The sequence below is a fragment of the Bombina bombina genome, chromosome 4 (assembly GCF_027579735.1).
Source record: "Bombina bombina isolate aBomBom1 chromosome 4, aBomBom1.pri, whole genome shotgun sequence".
Lineage (NCBI taxonomy): Eukaryota > Metazoa > Chordata > Amphibia > Anura > Bombinatoridae > Bombina > Bombina bombina.
In genome coordinates, this window is record NC_069502.1 from 974044166 (window position 1) to 974068992 (window position 24827).

The following is a 24827-nucleotide window of genomic DNA, read 5'->3' on the forward strand; positions in this document are numbered from 1 at the left end:
AATGCCGACTTGGGGATAGCCTCCGGGGGCCAGGGGAATCTGCCAGTAACCTTTGCAGAGGTCAATAGTGGTCAGGTAATTTCCCCTGGCTATACGATCGAGTAGCTCGTCTACCCTGGGCATAGGGTAAGCGTCCGTCACGGTTTTTTCATTGAGCCTCTGATAGTCTACGCAGAACCGGGTGGTCCCATCTTTCTTGGGCACTAAGACAACTGGCGAGGCCCAGGGACTATCGGAGGGCTCAATTACCCTGAGTTGGAGCATCTCATCGATCTCCTTCATTCCTGTACTAACTGCTTCGGGGATTCGGTACGGAGCCTGGCGCAAGGGAGCTTGTCCCGGAGTATCTACCTGGTAGGTGGTTAAAGTAGTGTACCCTGGCTTCGGGGAGAAGGTGAGGTGTTTGGACTGTAGGAGTTGGTTGAGCTGCTCCCTTTCAGTGGGGCTAAGTTGGTCTCCTATCTGAACCTGAGCCACTATACCTGTGGGGAGACTCTTTTCTAATAGGTCTGGAATGGGTAGACTGTCGGGGTCTTCCTGAGGGGAACAACATACGGCCGTCACGTTCTCTGGTCGCTCAAAATATTCCTTGAGCATGTTAACATGGAATGTCTTTCTAAGACTGTTGTGGTGGCAGCTAGCTATCACATAAGTGGTGTCTCCCCTTTTCTCTACTATCTGGTAGGGACCCTGCCAGGACGCCTGCAATTTGTTTGTCTTCACCGGCTTAAATACTAACACCTTTTGTCCTATGGTGAAGATTCTCTTTCGAGCCCCCCGATCGTACCATACTTTCTGTCTTCTCTGGGCCGACTGGAGATTAGCCCGCACGGATTTGGCTAATTGCTCCATTCGGTCCTTGAGTTCCAGCACGTATGACACAATGGGGACACCGTCAGTCTCCATCTCTCCCTCCCAGTGCTCCCGGATCAGGTTTAGGGGTCCCCGTACCTTTCTTCCGTAGAGCAACTCGAAGGGAGAGAACCCTGTCGTTTCCTGGGGCACCTCCCGATAAGCAAATAGGAGGTGCGGCAGGAAGCGTTCCCCGTCTCGGTATTCCTGAGTGAACGTCTTGAGCATTTGCTTGAGGGTCCCATTGAACCTCTCACACAGCCCGTTCGTCTGGGGGTGGTATGGGGAGCTCAGGAGGGACTTAATTTTGCAAACCTGCCAGAGTTGTTGGGTCAATTCAGCCGTATATTGGGTGCCTCGGTCGGATAGGATTTCTTTTGGAAATCCTACCTGGGAGAACACCTGTACTAGTGCATTCGCTACCGTATCCGCTTGTATGTTGGATAGGGCGACAGCCTCTGGGTACCTGGTAGCGAAGTCCACTACGGTAAGAATGTAGCGCTTACCGGAGGGACTAGGGGTAGCCAGTGGTCCCACTAGGTCAATAGCAACCCGGCTCAAGGGTTCCTCTACAATGGGCATATTTACTAGATGGGCTTTAGGGTGATCGCCTCGTCTTCCTACTCGTTGACACACATCGCAGGTGTTACAGTAAGTTCTAACGTCAGCGTGTACCCCTGGCCAAAAGAACGTGTGAGTAATGCGGTGTAGGGTACGGGTTACGGCTAGGTGGCCTGCTAAGGGGATGTCGTGGCCTATCTTGAGGATTTCCTGACGGTATTTGTGGGGCACTACCAGCTGTCGCCTAAGCTGTCCCCTTTTCTCTGTCCAGCGGTATAGTTTACCTTTTTCCCATAAGAATGTTTCGTTATCTGCCCCGCCCCCTCCGGTCTCTGCTCGTTCCCGGTACTTTTGTAAGGTCGGGTCAGTCTTAGACTCTGTCTCGAAAGCATCTGAGGTGTACCAGGGTATGGGGCCTAACATGTCAGGCAAGGTCGGGGTAGGTCTTACCTGTGTCTCCCGCACTGGTGAGAGCTCTCGCTCCGTCCGGGCTTTGGCCCGTGTAGTCACTGGGTCCGCCTCGTTGTTGCATACTGGAGCATAGGCAGAAGTCATGGGGCCCAAATCGTTGCCCAGTAGTACTTCGGCAGGTAAATTATCCATTATGCCCACGTTCACAGCCCCCTTTCCCCAATCAAGATGCACTTTAGCTGTTGGAATTTTGTACACATCCCCCCCCGCCACTCTAACGGCCACAGTCTGTCCGGATAGCTTGTGCTCCGGCACCAAATGACTCTGTACCAGCGTGATAGTAGCCCCTGTGTCTCTCAATCCCTCGGTAGATCGCCCCTCGAGCCATACCTTGTGCCGATGGTGCTGGCGGTTATCTGAGGCAGCATATACAGGGTCTGCGTCGTGAAGCGGGCCCAAATATTCCTCCATAGGGGCCTCTTGGTTAACACAGACGATATGACCCAGAGGGGTAATTGTAATTCCTGGGTGTCTGGTGCGTATTAAGGGGGCAGCTAGCCATGAAATGCCCTGGTTGCTTGCATCGGTGGCAAGTCGGTCTGGGACGCTCAGAGCTTTTATTGGGTGGTCCTGAGTGTCGGGCAGGCCCTGTGGGCACCGGAGCTCGGAATTCAGCACGAGGGGGTGCACGGTAAACCTCTCTGGGTTTGACCCGTGCTGGAGCTCGGTAGTTCGTGGGTTCGTGAAGACGGGAGTCATAATGGTCATCGGCCAATTTGGCTGCTTCTTCTAAGGTAGAAGGCTGCCTGTCTCGCAGCCATTCCTTCCCTTGCTGTTCCATGCCATTATAAAAATGTTCTAAGAGAAACAATTGTAAAATTTCCTCACCAGTCACCGCTTTACTTCCGCTCATCCAGTGATTTGCTGCTCTCCGCATTCGGTGCTCCCATTCCATATGGGTATCGTTAGGCTTCTTTTTCGTGCCCCGAAACTGTCGGTGATACGTGTCCGGAGTTACCGCGTACCGTCGCAACAGTGTCTACTTAACTAGCTCATACTGTGTCACTTCCTCAGCACCCAGAGTACGAAAGGCTTCCAGGGCTCGCCCGGATAGTTTCCCAGACAATATCGTGGGCCACTCTCTGTTGGGAATCTGGTGCAGGGCACATTGCCTTTCGAAGTCCGCCAAATATTCATCAATCCCTGTCTCGCTCTCTAGGAAGGGTCGAAATGCCGCATAGGGTATCTTGGGCCTCCCAGCATTTTCGACAGGGACGATTACCTGCGGGGCTTCAGCATTGCGGTGTGCCTTCGCTAGGTTGAGTTCGTGAGCTCGAGTCTTTCGTATATCCTCGTCCGCTTCCGCCATCAACTGCTGTACCAATTCCGTGGAGGGGTTCAGCCCGTACAGTGAGAGCCTCTCCCGAACAATCCTGGTTTTTTCGTCACTAATCGTGTTCGGTGTTTCCGCCATTGTGAAGCTCTGATCCAGTTCGGTCAATTCTGCGATCAGCTCTCTCCTCGGCCGATTGCTGGCGTACCCCCCTCTGCTTTCAAGTAAATCCTTTAGGGTTGTACGCTTCAATTTTTCGTAAGCGCCCTCCATCCGTTCTGTACCTCTCCTAGGAAATCCAGGAAAATCCCACCGCTGCCGCCAAATGTTACGGTTACCCTTAGTCTCGCTGAGAGATGGACCGCTTAGTAGCCTGGATCCCTATTGCTGAAGAGGGGAGAAGCTGCTTTCCATAGTATTCTATATGAGTCTCGCAAATGTAGAATAATCCCCCTTAGCTGTAGTACAGCTAGGATACCCTTCTGCCCACAAAAACGAGTCAACGCTGCGATTGAGGGTCAACCAAGAACTCAGGACTGGGATGCCCAGCCTGCTTTTTATTGAGGTTACATGCACACAGGGCACTCCCAGGGGGGGAAGCATAAAATCCATTTAGAGAGACAATGTCCTTGGACAGGCCACAATAGGATTATAGTACTTCAGATAACAAGTTACACATAAGAAAACAATGCAGTCCATCTTATCAATTAGCAGTCTGACTCCGGAGGTGATTAGACAATGGGACTGTTTATCACTAAACTTAATTAGAGCTGAGGCCAGCAAACTTGTATTTAGAAAATAGTTTCTAAAAGCTGAAAAAAAAGTTAACTCTTTATGAAATGATACTTGTTACGGTTTTCTTGGAGCCCTTCTTAGGCGCTGGCTTGGCTGGTTCAGGCATTGCTGCTGGGAAATAAGCTCTTCACAACAAAATAACTAATGCTTCTGTAACAGATGCTCTAGCAGCGCCTTGGTTCTTCAACCTGGCTTATGTGTTTCCACCGTTTCCTCGGCTCCATCGACTGATTGCCAAAATCAAACAGGAGAGAGCATCGGTGATCTTGATAGCGCCTGCGTGGCCACGCAGGACCTGGTATGCAGACCTAGTGGACATGTCATCTTTTCCACCATGGACCCTGCCTCTGAGACAAGACCTTCTACTACAAGGTCCTTTCACTCATCCGAATCTAATTTCTCTGAGACTGACTGCATGGAGATTGAACGCTTGATTTTATCAAAGCGTGGCTTCTCCGAGTCAGTCATTGATACCCTAATACAGGCACCAAAGCCTGTCACCAGGAAAATATACCATAAAATATGGCGTAAATACCTTTATTGGTGTGAATCCAAGAATTACTCATGGAGTAAGGTTAGGATTCCTAGGATATTGTCCTTTCTCCAAGAGGGTTTGGAAAAAGGATTATCAGCTAGTTCTTTAAAGGACAGATTTCTGCTCTGTCTATTTTTTTGCACAAGCGTCTGGCTGAAGTTCCAGACATTCAAGCTTTTTGTCAGGCTTTGGTTAGAATCAAGCCTGTGTTTAAACCTGTTGCTCCCCCATGGAGCTTAAACTTGGTTCTTAAAGTTCTTCAAGGGGTTCCGTTTGAACCCCTTCATTCCATTGATATTAAACTTTTGTCTGGGAAAGTTCTGTTTTTGATGGCTATTTCCTCGGCTCGGAGAGTCTATGAGTTATCTGCCTTACAATGTGATTCTCCTTATCTGATTTTCCATTCAGATAAAGTAGTTCTGCGTACAAAACCTGGGTTTTTACCTAAGGTAGTTTCTAACAAGAATATCAATCAAGAGATTGTTGTTCCATCATTGTGTCCTAATCCTTCTTCAAAGAAAGAACGTCTCTTTCTTTTTGGCTTCGGAGCGTAATACGCTTAGCCTATGAGACTGCTGGACAGCAGCCCCCTGAAAGGATTACAGCTCATTCTACTAGAGCTGTGGCTTCCACCTGGGCCTTTAAAAATGAGGCTTCTGTTGAACAGATTTACAAGGCGGCGACTTGGTCTTTGCTTCATACCTTTTCAAAATTTTACAAATTTGATACTTTTGCTTCTTCGGAGGCTATTTTTGGGAGAAAGGTTCTTCAGGCAGTGGTTCCTTCCATTTAAGTCTGCCTTGTCCCTCCCTTCATCCGTGTACTTTAGCTTTGGTATTGGTATCCCACAAGTAATGGATGATCCGTGGACTGGATACACCTTACAAGAGAAAACATAATTTATGCTTACCTGATAAATTTATTTCTCTTGTGGTGTATCCAGTCCACGGCCAGCCCTGTCCTTTTAAGGCAGGTCTAAATTTTAATTTAGACTACAGTCACCTTTGCACCCTATGGTTTCTCCTTTCTCGGCTTGTTTCGGTCGAATGACTGGATATGGCAGTTAGGGGAGGAGCTATATAGCAGCTCTGCTGTGGGTGATCCTCTTGCAACTTCCTGTTGGGAAGGAGAATATCCCACAAGTAATGGATGATCCGTGGACTGGATATACCACAAGAGAAATAAATTTATCAGGTAAGCATAAATTATGTTTTTACTTGGTGTTTAGTTAGAACAGAAACAATGGGCTTAAAATCTCTTCTCTTCTTAAGTGTAATGGGGGACAAATCTGCAAATAACTGAATTTTGTGGCCTTCAAATTCTAGGTTAGCAGATTGTCTCGCTGCTTGAAGATTTTTTTATTTGGTGGTGTATTAGTGAAATTTCACTATTATATCTCTTGGGGTGTTAGCCATCTGTGGTTTGTTGAGTGCCCTATGAGCCCTATCTAGTAACAATAAATTGTCCTCTACGTTTGGTATAAAGAGTCTCTAGATTGCAGGCAAAACCTTCTCAAGGTCTATATAGTTTTCTCGCAAGTTTCGGAGTCTAAGATTAGATCTCCTTGATCTATTTTCCAGATCCTCTAAATGAGTTTACAATTGCTGGATCTTAATCTGTTGATCACTGATGGTTTTATGTATTTCCGGGATCTCTTCATAGATATCATCTACTCACTCCTCTAGTGCAGAGGTACGTCCTACAATTTCCAGGATATAGTGTTTAAATTTCTGAAGAGCAGACTTCAGTTCATCGTGAAAAAGTGCTTTAATTTGTTTCAGTAAATGCTCTTGAGATGAACCTGAAAGTTGGTCATTTTAAAGCTGTAGAGCCATCCTCATTTTCAGATAGATCTTGTGAAGAAGTTTGATCCAGAGCCTGATGCTTTTCCTTAGCTTGAGATTTAGAGATACATTCCTTTACTGACTGTGTTCTGCTCTTTGTAGAAGCTATTTTGTATTGAAATGGGAGATCTCTTTAATATTGCGTGGGAGAGTTAAAAGATACTAGGAGAATACTGCCCACTTTCAATTGCTCTAGGTCAAATCATGCAGTTTTATATATTCTGTAATAAATGCATTTCACATAGAAACACGGAAGACATGCGAACCAGGGACTGACCCACACCCAGACCGATAATAAATGTATTAGTTCAAGGCATAATTAATCCATTTTCACAACGTCAATTATATATTCAGCAAAATAAATGAGCATTTTATTGCGAATAAAACAAACTTCTTGCCTCCTCGTTCTCTATTCTTTGCTTTCTTGTATGCCTTCACTCCCCAGACCTCTCTCCTTCTTTCTGCAGTAACGGTATAATATTTTTCCTGTGGGTCCCTCTATAGCCGAATCACATAGATCCGACACAAAGACAGGAAGCTATACCAATGGATAAGTATTACAGTTTTATACCTTGCAAGGAGAGGACAAGATTGTAACCGTCTTCACAGATTTTTAGTTCTATATGTAAAACGGGTAGTATGTAACATAGTCTGTAACATACGTTGTCAAATTATTCCCCAAGTTCAGGAGTCTTTTTTTGGGTAAATATATTTGATGCTCTAAGTAGGGTAATCTTTAATTGAGGTCGATTAGAAAACCTCTATTGTTACTTCCAGCGGAGTATGTTATGTGCGGCCACAGCGGAATGGTGGGTGGAAGGCCTAAAGAAATTCTAGTCTCACAAATATAATTCTTCTTGTAGCTTATTTTGTGTTACCTCTCTCCACGGAATCTTCTGGTTCACATGCTTTATACTCTACACAGATAAGCTGCATGGAGGTAAGTTTGATCCGCCGGAGTTAGTAACTGTGTTCAGCGCCACAGGCCGGTTTTCAGGTCGCAATCTTAAAACTTCAATTTCTTGGCGTCTCTTGTCACTGTTTATGGTTGACCTTTGTGGGTAGAAATCCTGAGGGGATTTGTCCACTTCAGTTCAAAAACGGTCACTTAACAAGAGAAATACAGTTTATTCCTGTTTTTAAGTGTATCCAGTCCACGGATCATCCATTACTTATGGGATATTCTCCTTCCCAACAGGAAGTTGCAAGAGGATCACCCACAGCAGAGCTGCTATATAGCTCCTCCCCTAACTGTCATATCCAGTCATTCTCTTGCAAGCCTCAACCAAGATGGAGGTCGTTAGAGGAGTGTGGTATTTTATACTTAGTTTATTCTTCAATCAAAAGTTTGTTATTTTTAAATGGTACTGGAGTGTACTGTTTATCTCAGGCAGTATTTAGAAGAAGAATCTGCCTGCGTTTTCTATGATCTTAGCAGAAGTAACTAAGATCCATGGCAGTTCTCACATATTCTGAGGAGTGAGGTAACTTCAGAGAGGGAATGGTGTGCAGGTTTTCCTGCAATAAGGTATGTGCAGTTAATATTTTTCTAGGGATGGAATTTGCTAGAAAATGCTGCTGATACCGAACTAATGTAAGTAAAGCCTTAAATGCAGTGTAAGCGACTGGTATCAGGCTTATTAATAGAGAGACATACTCTGATAAAAATGTAATATAAAACGTTTGCTGGCATGTTTAATCGTTTTTATATGTATTTGGTGATAAAACTTATTGGGGCCTAGTTTTTTTCCACATGGCTGGCTTGAATTTTGCCTAGTAACAGTTTCCTTAGGCTTTCCACTGTTGTAATATGAGTGGGAGGGGCCTTTTTTAGTGCTTTTCTGTGCAGCTAAAAATACTGACAGAGACATTCAGCTTCTTCCTGCATGATCCAGGACATCTCTGGAGGGCTCAAAAGGCTTCAAAGTCGTTTTTGAGGGAGGTAAAAAGCCACAGTAGAGCTGTGGCAGTTGTTGTGACTGTTTAAAAAAAAAACAAAAAAAAAAAAAACGTTTTTGTCTTTTATTATTCAGTTTTGGGTATTAAGGGGTTAATCATCCATTTGCAAGTGGGTGCAATGCTCTGCTAACTTGTTACATACACTGTAAAAATTTCGTTAGTGTAACTGCCTTTTTTCACTGTTATTTCAAATTTTTACAAAATTTGTGTTTCTTAAAGGTGCAGTAACATTTTTTATATTGCTTGCAAACTTGTTTAAAGTGTTTTCCAAGCTTGCTAGTCTCATTGCTAGTCTGTTTAAACATGTCTGACACAGAGGAAACTACTTGTTCATTATGTTTGAAAGCCATGGTGGAGCCCCATAGGAGAATGTGTACTAAATGTACTGATTTCACCTTAAACAGTAAAGATCAGTCTTTAACTATAAAAGAAATATCACCAGAAGATTCTGACGAGGGGGAAGTTATGCCGACTAACTCTCCCCATGTGTCAGACCCTTCGCCTCCCGCTCAGGGGATGCACGCTAATATGGCGCAAATTACATCAGGGACGCCCATAGCGATTACCTTGCAGGACATGGCTGCAATCATGAATAATACCCTGTCAGAGGTATTATCCAGGTTGCCTGAATTAAGAGGCAAGCGCGATTGCTCTGGGGTTAGGAGAAATACAGAGCGCGCAGATGCTGTAAGGGCCATGTCTGATACTGTGTCACAATATGCAGATCATGAGGACGGAGAGCTTCAGTCTGTGGGTGACATCTCTGATTCGGGGAAACCTGATACAGAGATTTCTAATTTTAAATTTAAGCTTGAGAACCTCCGTGTGTTGCTTGGGGAGGTATTAGCTGCTCTGAATGACTGTAACACAGTTGCAGTACCAGAGAAATTGTGTAGGCTGGATAAATACTATGCGGTACCGGTGTGTACTGATGTTTTTCCTATACCTAAAAGGCTTACAGAAATTATTAGCAAGGAGTGGGATAGACCGGGTGTGCCTTTTTCCCCACCTCCTATATTTAGAAAAATGTTTCCAATAGACGCCACTACACAGGACTTATGGCAGACGGTCCCTAAGGTGGAGGGAGCAGTTTCTACTTTAGCAAAGCGTACTACTATCCCGGTTGAGGACAGTTGTGCTTTTTCAGTTCCAATGGATAAAAAATTTGAGAGTTACCTTAAGAAAATGTTTATTCAACAAGGTTTTATTTTACAGCCCCTTGCATGCATTGCGCCTGTCACGGCCGCGGCGGCATTCTGGTTTGAGGCCCTGGAAGAGGCCATCCATACAGCTCCATTGACTGAAATTATTGACAAGCTTAGAACACTTAAGCTAGCTAACTCATTTGTTTCTGATGCCATTGTTCATTTGACTAAACTAACGGCTAAGAATTCCGGATTCGCCATCCAAGCGCGTAGGGCGCTATGGCTTAAATCCTGGTCAGCTGACGTGACTTCGAAGTCTAAATTACTCAACATTCCTTTCAAGGGGCATACCTTATTCGGGCCTGGTTTGAAGGAAATTATTGCTGACATTACTGGAGGTAAGGGTCACACCCTTCATCAGGACAGGGCCAAAGCAAAGGCAAAACAGTCTAATTTTCGTGCCTTTCGAAATTTCAAGGCAGGTGCAGCATCAACTTCCTCCGCTTCAAAACAAGAGGGAACTTTTGCTCAATCTAAGCAGGCCTGGAAACCTAACCAGTCCTGGAACAAAGGCAAGCAGGCCAGAAAGCCTGCTGCTGCCTCTAAGACAGCATGAAGGAACGGCCCCCTATCCGGCGACGGATCTAGTAGGGGGCAGACTTTCTCTCTTCGCCCAGGCGTGGGCAAGAGATGTTCAGGATCCCTGGGCGTTGGAGATCATATCTCAGGGATATCTTCTGGACTTCAAAGCTTCCCCTCCACAAGGGAGATTTCATCTTTCAAGGCTATCTGCAAATCAGATAAAGAAAGAGGCATTCCTACGCTGTGTGCAATACCTCCTAGTTATGGGAGTGATCCATCCAGTTCCGTGGACGGAACAAGGACAGGGTTTTTATTCGAATCTGTTTGTGGTTCCCAAAAAAGAAGGAACCTTCAGACCAATTTTGGATCTAAAGATCTTAAACAAATTCCTCAGAGTTCCATCTTTCAAAATGGAAACTATTCGGGCCATCCTACCCATGATCCAAGAAGGTCAGTACATGACCACAGTGGACTTAAAGGATGCCTACCTTCACATACCGATTCACAAAGATCATCATCGGTTTCTAAGGTTTGCCTTTCTAGACAGGCATTACCAATTTGTAGCTCTTCCCTTCGGGTTGGCTACAGCCCCGAGAATCTTTACAAAGGTTCTGGGCTCACTTCTGGCGGTTCTAAGACCGCGAGGCATAGCGGTGGCTCCGTATATAGACGACATCCTGATACAGGCGTCAAGCTTTCAAGTTGCCAAGTCTCATACAGAGATAGTTCTGGCATTTCTGAGGTCGCACGGGTGGAAAGTGAACGAGGAAAAGAGTTCTCTATCCCCACTCACAAGAGTCTCCTTCTTAGGGACTCTTATAGATTCTGTAGAAATGAAAATTTACCTGACGGAGTCCAGGTTATCAAAACTTCTAAATGCTTGCCGTGTTCTTCACTCCATTCCGCGCCCTTCGGTAGCTCAGTGTATGGAGGTAATCGGCTTAATGGTAGCGGCAATGGACATAGTGCCATTTGCGCGCCTTCATCTCAGACCGCTGCAATTATGCATGCTGAGTCAGTGGAATGGGGATTACACAGATTTGTCCCCTCTGCTAAATCTGGATCAAGAGACCAGAGATTCTCTTCTCTGGTGGTTGTCTCGGGTACACCTGTCCAAGGGTATGACCTTTCGCATGCCAGATTGGACAATTGTAACAGATGCCAGCCTTCTAGGTTGGGGTGCAGTCTGGAATTCCCTGAAGGCACAGAGATCGTGGACTCAGGAGGAGAAACTCCTTCCAATAAATATTCTGGAGTTAAAAGCGATATTCAATGCTCTTCTGGCTTGGCCTCAGTTAGCAACACTGAGGTTCATCAGATTTCAGTCGGACAACATCACGACTGTGGCTTACATCAACCTTCAAGGGGGAACCAGGAGTTCCCTAGCGATGTTAGAAGTCTCAAAAATAATTAGCTGGGCAGAGTACCACTCTTGCCACCTGTCAGCAATCCATATCCCAGGCGTGGAGAACTGGGAGGCGGATTTTCTAAGTCGTCAGACTTTCCATCCGGGGAAGTGGGAACTCCATCCGTAGGTGTTTGCTCAGTTGATTCATCGTTGGGGCAAACCAGAGTTGGATCTCATGGCGTCTCGCCAGAACGCCAAGCTTCCTTGTTACGGATCCAGGTCCAGGGACCCAGAAGCGGCGCTGATAGATGCTCTAGCAGCGCCTTGGTTCTTCAACCTGGCTTATGTGTTTCCACCGTTTCCTCTGCTCCCTCGACTGATTGCCAAAATCAAACGAGAGAGCATCGGTGATTCTGATAGCACCTGCGTGGCCATGCAGGACTTGGTATGCAGACCTAGTGGACATGTCATCCTTTCCACCATGGACTCTGCCTCTAAGACAGGACCTTCTGATACAAGGTCCTTTCAATCATCCAAATCTAATTTCTCTGAGACTGACTGCATGGAGATTGAACGCTTGATTCTATCAAAGCGTGGCTTCTCCGAGTCAGTCATTGATACTTTAATACAGGCACGAAAGCCTGTTACCAGGAAAATCTACCACAAGATATGGAGTAAATATCTTTATTGGTGTGAATCCAAGAATTACTCATGGAGTAAAGTTAGGATTCCTAGAATATTGTCTTTTCTCCAAGAGGGCTTGGACAAAGGATTATCAGCTAGTTCCTTAAAGGGACAGATTTCTGCTCTGTCTATTCTTTTGCACAAGCGTCTGGCAGAGGTTCCAGACGTCCAGGCATTTTGCCAGGCTTTGGTTAGAATTAAGCCTGTGTTTAAACCTGTTGCTCCCCCGTGGAGCTTAAACTTGGTTCTTAAGGTTCTTCAAGGAGTTCCGTTTGAACCCCTTCATTCCATTGATATTAAACTTTTATCTTGGAAAGTTCTGTTTTTGATGGCTATTTCCTCGGCTCGGAGAGTCTCTGAGCTATCTGCCTTACAATGTGATTCTCCCTATCTGATTTTTCATGCAGATGAGGTAGTTCTGCGTACCAAACCTGGGTTTTTGCCTAAGGTGGTTTCTAACAAGAATATCAATCAAGAGATTGTTGTTCCATCGTTGTGCCCTAATCCTTCTTCAAAGAAGGAACATCTTTTACATAATCTGGACGTAGTCCGTGCCTTGAAGTTTTACTTACAAGCTACTAAGGATTTTCGTCAAACATCTTTCCTGTTTGTCGTTTACTCTGGACAGAGGAGAGGTCAAAAAGCTTTGGCAACCTCTCTTTGCTTTTGGCTTCAGAGCGTAATACGCCTAGCCTATGAGACTGCTGGACAGCAGCCCCCTGAAAGGATTACAGCTCATTCTACAAGAGCTGTGGCTTCCACCTGGGCCTTCAAAAATGAGGCCTCTGTTGAACAGATTTGCAAGGCTGCGACTTGGTCTTCGCTTCACACTTTTTCAAAATTTTCAAAGTTTGATACTTTTGCTTCTTCGGAGGCTGTGTTTGGGAGAAAGGTTCTTCAGGCAGTGGTTCCTTCCGCTTAATCCTGCCGTGTCCCTCCCATCATCCGTGTACTTTAGCTTTGGTATTGGTATCCCATAAGTAATGGATGATCCGTGGATTGGATACACTTAACAAGAGAAAACATAATTTATGCTTACCTGATAAATTTATTTCTCTTGTAGTGTATCCAGTCCACGGCCCGCCCTGTCCTTTTAAGGCAGGTCTAAATTTTAATTAAACTACAGTCACCACTGCACCCTATGGTTTCTCCTTTCTCTGTTTGTTTTCGGTCGAATGACTGGATATGACAGTTAGGGGAGGAGCTATATAGCAGCTCTGCTGTGGGTGATCCTCTTGCAACTTCCTGTTGGGAAGGAGAATATCCCATAAGTAATGGATGATCCGTGGACTGGATACACTACAAGAGAAATAAATTTATCAGGTAAGCATAAATTATGTTTTTTATATCCAAATTTGCAGGAGCTCACTCTCAACACGTCTACTCTCCTTAAGAGCTGGCTCCGCCCCCCACTGAATATTATTATAACATTTAACCCCTTAATGACCACAGCACTTTTCCATTTTCTGTCCGTTTGGGACCAAGGCTATTTTTACATTTTTGCGGTGTTTGTGTTTAGCTGTAATTTTCTTCTTACTCATTTACTGTACCCACACATATTATATACCGTTTTTCTCGCCATTAAATGGACTTTCTAAAGATACCATTATTTTCATCATATCATATAATTTACTATAAAAAAATGATAAAATATGAGGAAAATTGGAAAAAAACACACTTTTTCTAACTTTGACCCCCAAAATCTGTTACATATCTAAAACCACCAAAAAACACCCATGCTAAATAGTTTCTAAATTTTGTCCTGAATTTAGAAATACCCAATGTTTACATGTTCTTTGCTTTTTTTGCAAGTTATAGGGCCATAAATACAAGTAGCACTTTGCTATTTCCAAACCATTTTTTTCCAAAATTAGCGCTAGTTACATTAGAACACTAATATCTTTCAGGAATCCCTGAATATCCCTTGACATGTATCTATTTTTTTTTAGTAGACATCCCAAAGTATTGATCTAGGCCAATTTTGGTATATTTCATACCACCATTTCACCACCAAATGCGATCAAATACAAAAAATCGTTCACTTTTTCACAAATTTTTTCACAAACTTTCGGTTTCTCACTGAAATTATTTACAAACAACTTGTGCAATTATGGCATAAATGGTTGTAAATTCTTCTCTGGGATCCCCTTTGTTCAGAAATAGCAGACATATATGGCTTTGGCGTTGCTTTTTCGTAATTAGAAGGCCGCTAATTGCCACTGCGCACCACAAGTGTATTATGCCCAGCAGTTAAGGGGTTAATTAGGGAGCTTTTAGGGAGCTTGTAGGGTTAATTTTAGCTGTAGTGTAGTAGACAACCCCAAGTATTGATCTAGGCACATTTTGGTATATTTCATGGCACCATTTCACCGCCAAATGCGATCAAATTAAAAAAAACGTAAAAGTTTTCACAATTTTAGTTTTCTCACTGAAATCATTTACAAACAGCTTGTGCAATTATGGCACAAATGGTTGTAAATGCTTGTCTGGGATCCCCTTTGTTCAGAAATAGCAGACATATATGACTTTGGCGTTGCTTTCTGGTAATTAGAAGGCCGCTAAATCCTGCTGCGCCTCACACGTGTATTATGGCTAGCAGTGAAGGGGTTAATTAGGGAGTTTGTAGGGAGCTTGCAGGGTTAATTTTAGATTTAGTGTAGAGATCAGCCTCCCATCTGACACATCCCACCCCCTGATCCCTCCCAAACAGCTCCCTTCCCTCCCCCACCCCACAATTGTCCCCGCCATCTTAAGTACTGGCAGAAAGTCTGCCAGTACTAAAATAAAAGGGTTTTTTTTTTAAAAATTTTTTTTTTAGCATATTTACATATGCTACTGTGTAGGATCCCCCCTTAGCCCCCAACCTCCCTGATCCCCCCCAAAACCCTCTCTAACCCTCCCCTCTGCCTTATTGGGGGCCATCTTGGGTACTGGCAGCTGTCTGCCAGTACCCAGTTTGCAATAAAAAGTGCTTTTTTGTTTGTTTGTTTTTTCTGTAGTGTAGCTTCCCCCCCCTACCCCCACACAGACAAACCCCCACCACCTTGCTGATCGTTTTTTGTTTTTTACATTTTTTCCACCTTTTTTTTTTTTCAACATTTTCTGTAGTGTAGCGATTCCCACCCGCTCCCTCCCTGTGCACGCGCCCGCCCCCACCCTCCCGTGCACGCGCGCGCGCCCGTGTGCGCCCCCAGCCACCCCCGCCCACGATCCCGCCCCCTTCACATAACCAGGGCCATCGATGGCCGCCACCCGCCTCCCGGTCCGGCTCCCACCCACCAACAAAGTAAGCCACCGATCTCCGGTGCAGAGAGGGCCACAGAGTGGCTCTCTCTGCACCGGATGGCTTAAAAAGGTTATTGCAGGATGCCTCCATATCGAGGCATCACTGCAATAACCGGAAAGCATCTGGAAGCGAGCAGGATCGCTTCCAGCTGCTTTCCACACTGAGGACGTGCAGGGTACGTTCTCAGGCGTTAACTGCCTTTTTTCTGAGGACGTACCCTGGACGTCCTCAGTCGTAAGGGGTTAAATAATAATTGTAAAGGACTAATGAAATAGACATTTTTTTTAGTTTTACTTAGGTCTAAATGAAATATGTTCACAAACAAGTTTTAAATGCAAATGATTTTACCTTCGTTTCCCCATAAACCCCCCCAAAATGTTTTTGTGATTCAGACAGAGCATACGATTTTTAAAATGGGTCCAATGTTCTTCTATTTGCAAATGTGCTTCATTCTCATAACATTCTTTGTTGAAAAGAATACCTAGGTAGGTAGAATGCTCATATGAAAGAAAAAATGTGGCTTTCTTGTCCCTTTTAAACTGACCTTGTTACTAAAGCTGATCAGTGAGGAGAAAGTTTTATTTTATGGGGCACATTAGCAAAATGTGTCTATTTTATTCTTGATGAGTCAGAAGTATGTAAGACATATTCTGATTTAAATTTCTACTTTGGATTTTCAAATTTGTTTTATTTTGTTATGACTTCTTATGCGCATCAGGTACAGCGCGTATTACAAGTTGAAAGTAAAAAGGCCCCTTTTGCCTTCAGAACTGCCCATATTCTTGGCATAGATTCAACAAGGTGTTGGAAACATTCCTTTGGAGATTTTGGTCCATATGGACAGGATAGCATCACGCAGATGCTGCAGATTTATCGGCTGCACATCCATGATTAGGCTGACCATATTGCTGCTTTAAAAATGGACACATATGAAAAATACATATGTCAGGGCTGTTTTCAGGGCTGCTTAAAGAAATGGTTTTATATAAGAACCCTTTACATATGTATTTTTCATATGTGTTCCTTCTTAAAGCGGCAATATGGTCAGCCTATCCATGATGCAAATATCCCGTTCCGCCACATTCCAAAGGTGCTTTATTGGATTAAAGGGACAGTCAACACCAGAATTTTTGTTGTTTTAAAAGATAGATAATCCCTTTATTACCCATTCCCCAGTTTTGCATAACCAACACAGTTATAATAATACACTTTTTACCTCTGTGATTAACTTGTATCTAAACATCTTCTGACAGCCCCCTGATCACATGACATTTTATTTATTATCTTTTGACTTTCATTTTAGCCAATTAGTGCAGTGTCTGCCACAATCCACAGGCGTGCTCACAATGTTATCTATAGGGATTACCTGCACTAGCTCTCCCCTGCTGTGAAAAGCAAATACAAAAGCATGTGATTAGAGGCGGCCTTCAAGGGCTTAGAAATTATCATATGAGCCTTCCTAGGTCTAGCTTTCAACTAAGAATAACAAAAGAACAAAGCAAAATTGGTGATAAAAGTAAATTGGAAAGTTGTTTAAAATTGCATGCCCTATTTGAAACATGAAAGTTTTTTTTTAACTTGACTGTCCCTTTAAGATCTGGTGACTGTGGAGGCCATTGGAGTACAGTGAACTCATTGTCATGTTCAAGAAACCAGTTTGAGATGATTTGAGCTTTGTGACATGGTGCATTATCCTGCTGGAAGTAGCCATCAGAACATGGGTACACTGTAGTCATAAAGGGATGGACATGGTCAGCAACAATACTCAGGTAGGCTGTGGTGTTTGAACAATGCTCAATTGGTACTAAGGGGCCCAAAGTGTGCCAAGAAAATATCCTCCACACTATTACACAACCACCACCAGCCTGAACTTTTGATACAAGGCAGGATGGATCCATGCTTTCATGTTGTTTACGCCAAATTTGGACCCGATCATCTGAATGATGCAGCTGAAATCGAGACTCATCAGACCAGGCAACGTTGTTCCAATCTTCTAATGTCCAATTTTGGTGAGCCTGTGCGAATTGTAGCCTCAGTTTCCTGTTCTTAGCTGACAGGAGTGGCTCCCGGTGTGGTCTTCTGCTGCTGTAGCCCATCTGCTTCAAGGTTTGACGTATTGTGCATTAAGAGATGGTATTATGCATATCTTGGTTGTAACAAGTTTTTTTTAGTTACTATTGCCTTTCTATCATCTTGAACTAGTATGCCCATTCTCCTCTGACATCAATAAGGGATTATCGCCCACACAACTGCCGCTCACTGGATATTTTCTCTCTTTCGGTCCATTCTCTGTAAACCCTAGAGATGGTTGTGCGTGAAAATCCCAGTAGATCAGCAGTTTTTTTAAATACTCCGACCAGTCCGTCTGGCATCACAACCATGCCACGTTCAAATCCACTTAAATCACCTTTCTTCCCCATTCTGATGCTCGTTTTGAACTTCAGCAAGTCGTCTTCACCACGTCTTGATTCCTAAATGCATTTAGTTGCTTCCATGTGATTGGCTGATTAGCAAGTTGTGTTACGAAGCAATTGAACAGGTGTACCTAATAAAGTAGCCAGTGTGTGTGTAAGTGTATATATGTATGTGTGTATATATATATATATATATATATATATATATATATATATATATATATATATATATATATATATATATATATAAAATAACTCATTGTGTAGTTCATCAACAGATCTAGACAGGCCCAGATGCTTGTTTTCCCACAGAAAACCTCTGAATTACATTGTTTTCAATGCAGCAAAGGATTCTGGGTAAGATATGCAAATTAAGTACACAATGACACACCTTTTTACTGCAGTCTGCTTTTCAGCAGGTTCCCTTTACGCCAAAGTATCGCTGTTCACACAGCTTATAAACTTAGCTAGGGTTAGTGCAGTGATTCATAACCATCCCAGGGCAGACTGTTTCGTGGTTTTTGCCACTCTTTAGCTGGGAGAAGGTTAGAATCACTGCTTGGTGAAGTTGATTCCAGGTAGAATACAACAACATTTTAAATTAGGGGGAGATAAAAGTTGAGTTTAATATCCTCCACTACGCGCAAAATATAGAAAAAATAACTAATTGTGTAGTTCATCAACAGATCTAGACAGGCCCAGAGGCTTGTTTTCCCACAGAAAACCTCTGAGTTACATTGTTTCCAATGCAGCAAAGGATTCTGGGTAAGATATGCAAATTAAGTACACAATGACACACCTTTTTACTTCAGTCTGCTTTTCAGCAGGTTCCCTTTACGCCAAAGTATCGCTGTTCACACAGCTTATAAACTTAGCTAGGGTTAGTGCAGACTGAAGTAAAAAGGTGTGTCGTGTACTTAATTTGCATATCTTACCCAGAATCCTTTGCTGCATTGGAAACAATGTAATTCAGAGGTTTTCTGTGGGAAAACAAGCCTCTGGGCCTGTCTAGATCTGTTGATGAACTACACAATGAGTTATTTTTTCTATATTTTGTGCGTGGTGGAGGATTTTAAACTCACCTTTTATCCCCCCCTAATTTAAAATGTTGTATTCTGCCTGGAATCAACTTCACCCAGCAGTGATTCTAACCTTCTCCCAGCTGATGAGTGGTAAAAACCACGAAACAGTCTGTCCTGGGATGGTTATGAATAAAGGCACTAACCCTAGCTAAGTTTATAAGCTGTGTGAACAGCGATACTTTGGCGCAAAGGGAACCTGCTGAAAAGCAGACTGAAGTAAAAAGGTGTGTCATTGTGTACTTAATTTGCATATCTTACCCAGAATCCTTTGCTGCATTAGAAACAATGTAATTCAGAGGTTTTCTGTGGGAAAACAAGCCTCTGGGCCTGTCTAGATATGTTGATGAACTACACAATGAGTTATTTTTTCTATATTTTGTGCGTAGTAGGGGGAGATAAAAGGTGAGTTTAAAATCCTCTAATTTAAAATGTTGTGTATATATATAGATAGGACTGTAGTGTTAGGACCAGTCTATATTAGGGCACCTTGTAAGTGGTGACTGGCTAAGCAAAATATGACCATATTGTGTGACTAAGATCCCAATTTTATTTAAAAAGAATAGTTATTCCTTGATGTTGTTTGCAGGCAATTTTTTGCAGCAGTTCAAAAAATATGTTGTGCTTTTGAAAATGGATGTGCACCAATACCTTTTTGTTTGGGTAATTACTGGGTCATATTGGCAGCACTCCCAAAGATGTGTATATAAACTTTTTGTAAGGTGTGCTAAACCAAATTTTGCATTTGTATTAAAACATAATCAGGGAGACTGACCATCTCCCATTGGTTAAAGCATCCAACCCAAGCTCAGGTGTGCTCATAACAGTGTAATAGAGTTGTGAATATTAAAGGGACATTAAACATTAAATACATGCTAGATAGAATGATGCATTCAAAGAAAAGATTAGTCCATGACTAACATGTAGATGTATTTTTTAAAGTTTGATTAGTTGTTTAAAAAGTGACAAAATAAGTGTAAAGTTTTAGTGTCTATAAAACACTGGGAGCTGCCATGTTGTAACTTGTGTTACCTTCTCTGCTGTGGCCAATTAGGGTCAGTTATAACTAGGTCACTAGAGTGTGCAGCCAATGGTTGTGCTGGATTTAACAGTGTTCTGCACTTCCATTTCTAACAGGAACTGAAAAGCTCACAATTTCAGAATGGAATTACAGGCAAAGAGGACAAAATAAATAATGAAAGTATATTGCAGAGTTGTTTTATTATATACAATTTATCATTTTATATAACCATCTCAAAGTGTTTAATGTCCCTTTAAGCTATGGAGTCTCATTCTATTATGAAGAGTAAAAGCAGGAATGATTCAGCCCTCTGAGGCAAAGGACTGTAGTGTTAGGACCAGTCTATATTGGGGCACCTTGTAAGTGGTGACTGGCTAAGCAAAATATGGCCATATTGTGTGACTAAGATCCCAATTTAATTTAAAAGGAATAGTTGTTCCTTGATATTGTTTGCAGGCAATCTTTTGCAACAGTTCAAAAATTTTGTTGTGCTTTTAAAAATGGATGTGCGCTAATACCTTTTTGTTTGTATGTGTATGTGTGTATATATATATATATATATGTATGTATATATACATATACATACACACACACACACACACACACACACACACACACATATATATATATATATATATAATGTATTAATATTTGTATATATGTATTTAGAGACATATATGCACATATAATTATATATATATATATATATATATATATATATATATATATATATATATATATACACATATAAAGAAGTGCATTGGAGTAGATGAAAACATGAAAAAGCATATTTATGCAATATGTTCTATGTATATATAAATAAATATTCCTATATATATATATTTTTATATATATAACCAACATACCATCAGCTATATGTAGAAATATTTATTTATGGATAAATAGAAATATTCAGATTTTCATGTCGGGTTAGCGCCCTTGAGAATATGCGATCTGGTTTGTGCTGGAGTAGGTTTTTTTTCCCCACTTTTTTTTCTAATCTTCTGACTTCTGTGAGGGAATATGTAAACGTGCACGCAATATATGAAGTTCGGCTTTTTGTACTCGTCGGGTTAGCGCGCTGGTGAAAACAGTTTATTTTAACTCATAATATGAGCACAACTCATGCAAAAAGCCTAAATAACACACAAAGTTCGTAAAAACTGCACGTCGTAATTAAATCACTGACTAAGTATACAAACAGATTTTGCATGTACAACAATAAAATGGCGTATTGCTTGTGTCTTTTGACGAGTAAAGTAAAGCAGTGACTTGCCAAATGTAACTTATAATCAGTGAGAAGTAACAGACCAATGTGTTAGGCTGAGAGGATAAAGCCGTGCTGTTGGCAAGTGGTGGCAGTAATAAAGTTCAATCTTGCAATGGTTCTTGATAAGAACTACAGATATATAAGTAAAACAGGTATAATCTCACCGCTGTTGCCGCACTCAGTCACGCCCCTCAGGCCGCCCCAATAGCGGGTATGGATTCACTCCTCCAGCATCCAAACGTACGGTTAAATAAACAAATAGAGTTACCTGTATTGGAACTAATCACAGCCGCAGGCCTTAGTGCAGGTTAAAAAACATCTTTATTTTGGTAGATTCAACATTCACAGGGTGAAACAGACTCAGGGGTACATTGAGCACAAACGTCCGACGCGTTTCCTGCCCGGAGGCACTTCGAAGTATACAGGTAACTCTATTTGCATGCAAAAAGCCTACTTCTAGCTCAATTAACACTCGAGCTGGATAGTTAATTAGTGCTCCACTTGTAATCTGGACCTTTATATTAAAAAAAATCTCAAGGTGTTTACCATCCCTTAAATAATGTATTTGATTTACTATTATAAATTATGATTATGTAAAACTGAAATGTTACGAGTGCATTAGATTGAACCTAATTCTCAACAGAACCATCATAAAATATTCTGCTTTAAATGTATTTCCATAGCATCTTAAAAGCATCTTAGCATATATTTACTCTTGAAAACATGTCATTTTGAAAAAATATATAATTTTATGATCTGCGATTTTTCTCTAAAGGCAAAACAACCTCTATTTTCCAGATGCTGCAAGTTTCACGACAGGTAGAAATTAACAGTGGCGCAAACATGTCAAGAAGAATGTATCATCCAGCGACAATCTTCATGGGCCGCCAAATGTCAGCCAACTCAAGCATTGAACATTGCCTTACACAGAGGAAATCTCTGCAACCCTCAAAGAGCTTTTCAATTTCTGACCCACATTCAGTCAGACAGGCAGCAATAAACAGCAATGTGACAGACAGCTGTGTAGTACTAGCTAATAGTGATATTCAGTGCTTAAATAAGCCTGACATAATAGATGCGGAAACATCCTTCCAGATTAGTCAAAAAATGCTGGTCACATCTACAACATCTTCTGAGAACGGAGGAACACATGGTATAGAAATCGACAAGACTCAAAGTGCTAGCAAACATTTTGTTGAAAGCAAGCAATCTGCACAACTTAGCACACAGACTCTGCAAAGATTAAGTCCAGAGTACAGAGCAGGGGATTTGCAGAATGACAGCTCAGGCAGCAAGGTGGAAGATGCATTGATGTATGAAAGCCTGCTTCCTAATGAAGAGAGATTTAAACACGCAAACCCCTCTAGATCTTCACCTGATGCCTGTGATTACATAAATAAACAAACATCAGATAAACACAGCGCGTGTGAAAATCTGTCAGGTAGGATGAGTTTACTTTTTTTCCAACCCTTGGGATGCCTGCAGAATATATATATTTTTTTCATTATCTGTTTTGATATGTTTGTCAGTATATTTGGACAAAAGCCAGTAAATCTTTTTTATTTTTTTTTGTAATTTTAATTGCAAAAACACATTTTTTAAACAGTTATTTCACTTTGTCTAATGCACGATAAAGTTAATGTTTCCCTTACATTATTATGTTGTCATTTTGTGGATAAATAGTTGATGATAATATAAATATATTTGGGAAGAGCCAGCCTACTAATTAATAAAATTAGATAGCTTCTTAAAGGGGTATGAAAATTAAACTTTAATGATTCAGATAGAGCATGCAGTTTTAAACAATGTTCCAATTTATTTATATTTAATTTACTTTGTACTCTTACTATCTTTAGTTGAAAAGCATACCTTGGTAGGCTCAGGAGCGGCAATGCAATACCAGGGTCTAGCTGCTGATTGGTTGCTGCACATGAATGACTTCAGTCATTGGCTTACCTAATGTGTTTAGCTAACTCCTAGTAGGGCATTGCTCCTCCTTCAACAAAGGATATCACGACACTCTTTTAAGGTCATAACATCCTGTTTCTTTAATGTTATATGTGTTACAAAATGTGACCACATACTGTATATTTTAATTAAAGGGCCATAATACCCAAATGTTGAAACGCTTGAAAGTGATGCAGCATAGCTGTAAAAAGCTGACTAGAAAATATTACCTGAACATCTCTATGTAAAAAAGAAAGATATTTTACCTCAAAAGTTCCTCAGTAGCTACATCCCATTGTAAAGGACTTCTAAGCAGCAAATTAGTATGTCTGTCCCGGGACAGCCGAAGGGATGAGCCTTGTGCACTCTCATCTTATTTCCCTATTCAGTGTAAGGAAGTTTACTGTGAAATCTCATGATATCACAGTAAAAGAGTTCATGACCTCAGCACTGCTGATGCTGATTGGCTGCTGTTCAATTCTTCATTTTTTTTTTCTCTTGCAAGGTGTATCCAGTCCATGGTGGAACCCCCTCTCAGAATGTGTCCCAATTGCACTAATATGTCTATACATTTTAAAGATCATATTGTTGCACTTAAAAATGTGGCCCAAGATGATTCTCAGACTGAAGGTAATGAGGATAGTCCGTCTACCTCTCCCCATGTGTCACAACCAGTTACGCCCGCGCAAGCGATGCCTAGTACCTCTAGTGCGTCTGCCCCTATTACTTTGCAACAACTAGCGACAGTCATGGATAATTCCCTTGCGGCCTTTCTATCCAAACTGCCAGTTTTTCCTACAAAGCACGATAGCTCTGTTTTAAGAACAGATTATGAGCAGTCTGAAGCTTTGGTAGCCTTATCTGATGTACCCTCACAACGCTCTGAAGTGGAGGTGAGGGATTTGATGCCTGAGGGAGAAATTTCCGATTCAGGAAAGGTTTCTCATCAGGCAGAGTCAGATTCATTAGCGTTTAAATTTAAATTGGAACACCTCCCCGTATTGCTCAGGGAGATATTAGCTACTCTGGATGATTGTGACCCTATGGTGGTCCCAGAGAAATTGTGTAAAATGGACAAGTACCTAGAGGTCCCTGTATACACTGATGCGTTTCCGATCCCTAAGAGCTTTGTGGATATTTTTACTAGGGAGTGGGATAGACCAGGTGTCCCTTTTGTCCCCCCCCTATTTTTAAGAAAATGTTCCCCATCACTGACCCTAGGCGGGACTCATGGCAGACGGTCCCTAAGGTAGAGGGGGCTGTTTCTACACTTGCTAAACGCACAACCATACCAATTGAAGACAGTTGTGTTTTTAAAAATCCTATGGATAAAAAGTTAGAAGGTTTACTTAAGAAAATTTTTGTTCAACAAGGTTTTCTTCTCCAACCTATTGCGTGCATTATTCCTGTAACTAATGCAGCGGCTTTCTGGTTTGAGGCGCTGGAGGAGTCGCTCCAGACGGAGACCTCATATGACAAAATCATGGATAGAATTATGGCTCTAAAGCTGGCTAATTCTTTTATCACAGATGCCGCTTTGCAATTAGCTAAGTTAGCGGCAAAAAATTCAGGCTTCGCCATTATGGCGCGCAGAGCGCTTTGGCTCAAGTCATGGTCGGCCGATGTGTCGTCAAAATCCAAACTGTTAAATATCCCTTTTAAGGGAAAGACCCTTTTCGGGCCAGAATTGAAAGAGATTATTTCAGAAATCACCGGGGGAAAGGGCCATGCTCTCCCCAGGACAAGCCTTTTAAGGCTAAA

General features: G+C 42.2%; 1 protein-coding gene across 1 annotated transcript in view; it reads left to right on the top strand.

Annotated features, from left to right (window-relative positions):
• The window catches only part of KIZ (kizuna centrosomal protein), a 532190-nt gene that overhangs the window by 91854 nt on the left and 415509 nt on the right, over positions 1-24827 (top strand). The window contains exon 4 of the mRNA XM_053712012.1: positions 21918-22560. Within this exon, the coding sequence (XP_053567987.1) occupies positions 21918-22560 (643 nt within the window). The remainder of the gene's footprint in view (positions 1-21917; positions 22561-24827) is intronic.